This window comes from Nansenia antarctica (assembly GCF_963989245.1).
Source record: "Nansenia antarctica genome assembly, chromosome: 10".
Lineage (NCBI taxonomy): Eukaryota > Metazoa > Chordata > Actinopteri > Argentiniformes > Microstomatidae > Nansenia > Nansenia antarctica.
This window is the reverse complement of record NC_137680.1, coordinates 25,379,101-25,386,600: the sequence shown is the minus strand read 5'-3', so window position 1 is coordinate 25,386,600 and position 7,500 is coordinate 25,379,101. Positions and strand designations below refer to the sequence as shown.

At 45.2% G+C, this 7,500-nt stretch overlaps 1 protein-coding gene across 1 annotated transcript in view; it reads left to right on the top strand.

Annotated features, from left to right (window-relative positions):
* Positions 1-7,500, top strand: part of ascc3 (activating signal cointegrator 1 complex subunit 3) — a gene marked incomplete at its 5' end in the record, with an annotated part of 123,965 nt that overhangs the window by 63,634 nt on the left and 52,831 nt on the right. The window contains one exon of the mRNA XM_080541120.1: positions 96-230. Within this exon, the coding sequence (XP_080397246.1) occupies positions 96-230 (135 nt within the window). The remainder of the gene's footprint in view (positions 1-95; positions 231-7,500) is intronic.

Genomic DNA, 7,500 nt, shown 5'->3' with positions numbered 1-7,500 from the left:
CCCTTGCTGATGGAAGGAGGTTTTCACTCAAAAACCCAGGGCCTGATAGAGACCCCTGACCCTGACCCTGCCCTGACCTCTGACCCCTCCTCCAGGTGATGGTGTTCGTGCACGCCCGTAACGCCACAGTGCGCACGGCCCAGGGTCTGATAGAGACGGCCAAGAACCGCGGGGAGATGTCCTACTTCCTGCCTGAGCACGGCCCTGACTACGGACAGGCTGAGAAACAGGTAGGGGGGTGGGGGGGGGTCTATGTGTGTGTGTGTGGTGGGGGGGGGGGGGGGGGGGTGAGAGACGTCCTACTTCCTGCCTGAGCACGGCCCCGTGGTAGGGGGGTGGTGTGTGTGTGTGTGTGTGTGTTTATCTGTCTGTCTGTTTCCCTCCATCCCCTCCTCTCTCTCTCTCTCTCTCTCTCTCTCTCTCTCTCTCTCTCTCTCTCTCTCTCTCTGTCTGGTCTGTCTCCCATCTCTCTCTTTCTCTTTCTATCTCTCCCTCTCTCTCTCTCTGTCTGTCTCTCTCTCCTGTCTCCCCTCCTGTCCCTCTCTCCCTATCTGTCTCTCTCTCTCTCTCTCTCTTTCTCCAGTCCTACCACAGTGTGTAGGTCCCTCCCCCTCTAAGCCCACATACACACACACACAGATAATAAACAGCTTATTCGCGCCGGGGAGATATAGTCCGGCGTTAATCATATTTAATATATTTCTCTGTGATTGTTGTTGTTGTTGTTAATCTGCTGTGTGATGTGGCTGAGACGAGGCCTTTCTCAGGTCAACTATCTCATCTGTTCATCCTCCGCTGGAAGGAGGGAGAGAGAGAGGGATGAGGGAGGGGGAGGGAGAGAGGGAGGGAGGGAGAGGGGATGAGGGAGGGATGGGGGAGGGATGGGGGAGGAGGGAGGGAGGGAGGGATGGGGGAGGAGGGAGGGAGGGAGGGAGGGGGATGAGGGAGGAGGAGAGAGGGAGGAAGGGAGAGGGAGAGAGGGGGATGAGGGAGGAGGAGGGAGAGAGGGAGAGAGAGATTCCAGAGTGTTTCCTGGATCGTGGGTCCATTAATTAGCTTTATCAGGAGGGTCTCAGGAGCTGTCAATCAAGCTTACGCCTCTGAAGGGATGAGACCGTGTGTGTGTGTGGGAGGGGGGGGGGGTCTGTTGTGTGTGTGTGTGTGTGTGTGTCTAAGCTGTGTGTGTGCACGTGCCTGCGTGCGCGTGTGTGTCTTTGACTGTGTGTGTGTGTGTGTGTGTGTGTGTGTGTGTGTGTGTGTGTGTGTGTGTGTGTGTGTGTGTGTGTGTGTGTGTGTGTGTGTGTGTGTGTGGGAGGGGAGGGGAGGGGGTCTGTTGTGTGTGTGTGTGTGTGGGTGTGGGGCGGTGTCTGTTGTGTGTGTGTGTGTGTGGGGGGGGGGGGGTTGTCTGTTGTGTGCGTGTGTGTGTGTCTGTCTAAGCTGTGTGTGTGCACGTGCCTGCGTGCGCGTGTGTGACTTTGACTGTGTGTGTCTGTGCGTGGGCTGTCCCATGGTGTGCTCCAGGGAGCAGGGCTGTGGAGGGGGAGGGTTAGGTAGGGTTAGGGTGACACCTAGTGGTCAGGATGGGGAGGTGCAGGACACTCCTATCCGGTTGTTAAGTCGTGACGTGTTTCCGGGTCCAAAGTTGGCTGAGGCGCTGTCTTCGAAATGCCGCAATAATAATAATAATTAATTATATTTGTATAGCGCTCTTCCGAGGCTCAAATACCCTGACGATATGGGGAAAACGGGAAAGTGCTGTGTCCCTTGTTGTATGAATAGATCCGAGTCTAGAAAACGATTAAACTGTCATTCTACCGCTGTAGTACACTGGTATTCTGGTGCGGAGAATTTCTGATTTGGACCCGGAAATTGCAAAACGTCACGTTTTACGTCAGACTTAACAACCGAATACTGAACCCAGATAGAGGCTCTCTCTCGCTCTCTATCTATCTCTATATATATATATATATATATATATATATATATATCTGGGTTTCCGTTAACCGGTAATTACCGGTCTTTGTCCGGTGAAATCTGTTGAAAATTTTATTTGTCACATATTCTGATTCCTTCTACATTAAAAAAGATGAATACATACCGTATTTTCCGGACTATAAGTCGCTCCGGAGTATAAGTCGCATCAGTCAAAAAATGCACCATTAAGAGGAAAAAACATATATAAGTCGCACAGGACTATAAGTCGGATTTATTTAGAAATATATTTCACAAAATCCAAGACCAAGAATTTAATCCAAGACCATTTAATCTGGAAAGGCAAGTTTATTCAACTACACAATAGCACACAGAACAACAGGCTGAATAGAAGTCCGGTATGTTAACATAACACATTAACAGTTATTCAACTACACAATAGCATAAAGAACATACCTGGGAGGCTGAATAGGCTAAATGAACATAACAAGCCAGCGAGTCCAACAAGCAAGTTACCAGTAAGCAAGTTCACCAAGCTACCGTTTGCTTAGCTTCAACAAGCTAATGTTTTAGATCACTTCTTCAGGGGAATAGGAGCAGCATATAGTTGTCACAAGCCCAGAGCGAACCAGAGCGCCCTCTGTCGGCTGTAGACGGTAATGTTTACTCCTTCGTTCATGTCAGTCAGTATGAAATTATATATATTGATATATAAGTCGCACCTGACTATAAGTCGCAGGACCAGCCAAACTTTGAAAAAAAGCGCGACTTATAGTCCGGAAAATACGGGTAGGCTATATTTTTTTATTTGATTATTAATGTGTAGACTAGCCTACGCGATGAACAAACAGCGTCAGGGTTGCCAGATGGGATTGACAATTTACAGCCTAACTAGTCCGCTAAATAACCGCTAAACCCAGTAGCCCATTCGGCGGTAACCCGCCCCATCTGGCAACCCTGTCTCACAACGGTGCGAGTAGTTTGTGGTTTGCGGAGAGTGAAGGTACCTTTCGGGAGTAGTTGTTAGGGTTGGGTACCGAAAATCGGTACCGGTAGGTACCGGTTACTTTACATTCGGTATTTACCGTACCGAATTGCAAAGGAGATTTCGCTACCTCATTTCGGTACTTTTCTATTTTTTTTCCCCCTGGTGTCCGGTGTCATGCAACAGTCAACCACACGTGACTGAGTCGTGACGTGACATCGCCTGTTAAATTTCCAATCAGTGCGTGTCGTGGTAGTGAGCTGAGCAGTTGTGTTACGAGTTAAGAAGAGTGAGTTTATAGTAAGTGTAGTAATATAGTTAGTGAATTTATACTAAATTATTATATTATCTGATTTGTATTATTATTATTATTATCATCATCATAATCATATTATCGAATTTCGCTAGCTAGCCTAGCTACGAGGTCACCGAGAATGCCGAAGCCCCTAATGAAGCTTTCTAAAGTGTGGCTGCATTTCACCCGACTCGACGAAAACAACGCGAAGTGCTCAAAATGCTTAAAATCATTCGCGTGTAAAGCAGGGAACACATCTAACTTGATGAAACACCTGGCAACGCACGGGATAAAGTCATAGTAGACCGTGGAACTTTCCGAACTGTGTCGGCAGCGTAGATGGAAAACACGTGAACATCAAGGCACCGCCGCACGCCGGCAGCGACTACTTCAACTACAAGGGTACCCACTCCATTGTCCTGATGGCTCCCTGCGACGCCAGATATCGGTTTACCATGGTGGATGTCGGGGGATACGGACGGGAAAGTGACGGAGGCATCTTCAGGAGAGCAGATTCGGTTCTATGCTACTAGTCATAGACTAGTCATAGTCAAGAGAGGTGTCGTATTTTGCCAGAGAAGGCAAATATGCTGATCTTTTTGCAAAAGAATTGCTGAGGTGGGAGTTTTATTTTTATTTATTTTTATTTGAGTGTATATTTAACTGTAATATTATATATATGTATATTGTGCCTCAGTCAGCAGGAGTTTTATTTTCATTTATTTTAATTTGAGTGTATATTTAACTAATATATATTGTGCCTCAGCAATAAAAAAGTGAAAAGCTGTTTAATGTTGTCGACCGTGTTATTATTATATATATATGTCATTTAAAAAATCTAAAGTACCGAATTAAGTACCGTTTTGGTACCGGTACCGTTTTGAAAGTATCGGTTAGGTACCGGTACCGGATAAAACCCAAACGATACCCAACCCTAGTAGTTGTGAGGGAGAAATTCGTCAGTTAATTTAGTTTGATCTAGTCTAAATAAAACCACTGCAGTGACCGGAGTCAAGGTTATTGTTCTGCGTGTTTTGGATGTGCTAGAGTCTAGACAGTGACTGACCACCGAGGGCCGTGAGATGCGGACGCTAGCTATCTCAACCCAGTTCACTGTTGGAGCCTGCCGTGCCCGTTCCAGCCCTGAGTCGGGAGATTCAGAGTATAACATCCCCCTGGCTACCTCTTCTACTCCGGGAGTTTCCATTGAACTTTCCTCCGCTACATTCGTCCATCTCCACGTGCACTACTATCGACAACCTGGGCTACTGGTACCATTAGATTAGGTTGACAATACCACACTACATTTGAGTTTAGGGATATCAATGTTATATATTTGTGTATGTTTTATCTTTATGTATTAAATGTTATAATTGTTCCACATTTGAGACCTGTCTTCCCCCCACTCAGTTATTCAGTCGGTGTCCATCATTTTAGTTCAATTTAGTCTATCTATAGTGTTAGAGTTTAATTTGTGCCAATAAGTTGAAATAGTCCACGGGTGTGTATCCCCCCGATACATCCTCCTCATTCTCATACTCCCGAGTCCGAGTAAGTATGATTGACAGGCAGCTAGACTTAATGCCTTCCCAATCAGCGAGACGTTGGTTATAGAAATTACGTTGTTTTATTGATAAAAAGGGTAAAACTGGAAAGAGAATATAGAAAACGTACATTACTGTCGTGAAACTATTTAACACACTTCAGCATAGACGGATCATGAAAAAATGGGCCCCTGGGCCTGGACGTGTAGAAAGGCCCCCCCCCTCCCCCTCCCCAGCGCAAACACTTTTTTTTTTTTGAGCGCAAGTAAACACAATGCCAACAGCATATAAGACAGCCTACGTTCACCTGCATCTCAACAGGTTTTACAGCGGAGGAACACTCAAAGCCAACAACAGCACAATAACTAGAAAAAAATCACCTGTATTTCAACGACACAGGATTTACAACACAGGCATGCCACACTCAATTGAAGCCAACAACAGTACAGTACATGTACAGTAACAAAATACACCGCTTTCAAACAAAAACAATTGGCAACACTATGGTGTCATATATAGCAACCACAGGATGGCTTTATAAGACTAAATTAATCATAAAATAGTCTTACCTTATGCAATGCATTTTTGTTGCGTCATTTTAGTCCGCAGTTCGTTTTTAATCCTGGACAGCACAGAGAATGACCGCTCCCCTTCGCAATTGGTTACAGGCAGAGTCAAAAATAGCCGCAGCGCAACATAAACATTTGGAAACATAGATTGCAGGCCACAATCGATAATTACGCGGAGTAGTCCTTGTGGGCTTTTATCATCTTCAGCCTTAATAAAAGATCTGAGCTGAATTAGTTCATCGGCTAAACTGCCATCTAGGTCAGATGGGTATGCAGATGCCAGAACGTTTGCCTTTTCAATGAGTGAGGCATTGGACTCATTGGATTTGACATAGAAAAGCACATTGAACAAACTGCACATGTGTCCGTAGGCCTCCAGACGGTGTCCGAGGCTCTGAATAAGCGTGTCGATGGCAACATTGAAGGTCTCTATCTGAAACTTGCGTCTTCCATCAAGCTCAATATCCTGCTCTCCATTCTCGTCAGCAAAAGTCGTGCGTCTATTTCTGCGATGGCTATCATGTCTGTAAGTCTGGCTGACACCCGGTATACTCAGAGCTGCGCTTTCAAAACTGTCAAAAAGGTCTCTTTGTGCAGCCACAAAATCACGCAACGATTCAAGTGCCCTAACCGCAACCCTAATGTTGTTTCTCTTCATTTGTTTTAAGATTCTTGAAAAAATTTGAAATTCGAGGAACATGATGTAAAATATCAGATTGTTTTGCTTCTTTTTCTTTTTTTATCTTTCGTTTAGCTGCTCCACTTAATGTGTGACGGTGCTCCATTTTACCTGTGCGTTGTCAGTCTCAAGTTCGTTGTTAATGACATTGACCTCGCGACCTGCACCAGTGTGACCTCGTGACCTGTCCCCTGTACACAAACTTTAATGGCGCCCTCTAGTGTCTAGTTTCTATAGCCTACTCATTAATCTAATGGGAATGTAGCCTGTATTCGCATTAGAATCTGAGTAGGCTATAGAAACTATGTAGCCCACACAAGCTTCTCTTTTTTTTGCAAATAAATTGACTCTAAAAAAATTGTTCAAAATAGTATATTCAAAAGTATATTCAAAATAGTTTTTTTACGTTCATATAAGGAATCTCATTTGTCCCAGTTACAGTAGGACATTTTCTACCGGCATCCCTGCGACAAGAAATGCAAAGGGCCCCCTGATCTCTGGGGCCCCTGGGCCTGGGCCCGGTAGGCCCGTTCAGTGATATGTCTTTGCTTTTCCGTCCGTTCATTGATCGATCGATGCAGTCCGTTCAAATAGCCATCAAAAGCTAAACTAGGCATATTTAAAATTACCATTTACATACTCAAATCCCATTAATGCAATTGAAATAAACATCTTAAAGTAGCCTACAGTCTTAATTCAAAGTAGCAAAGGTGACTAGGCTGCCCAGTGTGGCGCGCGTGCAGCCCTGGACATATGCCATAGTAGTGTATGCGAATCATGAAAGCCTATATTATTATATAGTTTGCATCTAATCGTATCGGATGAGAAATAGACATTAAATGGCATAGGCCTATATAGGCTACACAACAGCTAATCACTGCGACAAACACTTATGATGACCGGAATTTCTCCCGTTTGTCCGACACATTGAAATCTTCCCGGACACGTTGACCGGCACCAATTTTTTCTAACGGAAACCCTGATATATATACAGTATATGTGTATATCTTTCTCTCTCTCTGTCTCTCTCTCTGTGTCTCTCTCTCTCTCTCTCAGTCTCTCTCTGTCTCTCTCTCTGTGTCTCTCTCTCTGTCTCTCTCTCTCTGTCTCTCTCTCTCTGTGTGTCTCTCTCTCTCTCTCTCTCTCACACACTCACTCACAGCCTAGACACACACACACACACACACACACACTCACATAGCCTAGACACACTCACACACACACACACACACACACACACTCATTAATGTCTTTTACAGGGAATATGGTTCTATTTTTACACCTGAGGGTTTCAGAGAAGATCTATCACTACAGACACACACACACACACACACACACATACACACAGCCTAGACTCAGACACTGAGGGAACACACGCACACACAGCCTAGGCACAGACACACTCAGACACTGAGGGAACACACGCACACACACTCTCTTTCTCTCTCTCTTCTCTCTCTCCTCCCCCCCTCTCTCTCTTTCACTTACACAAATTC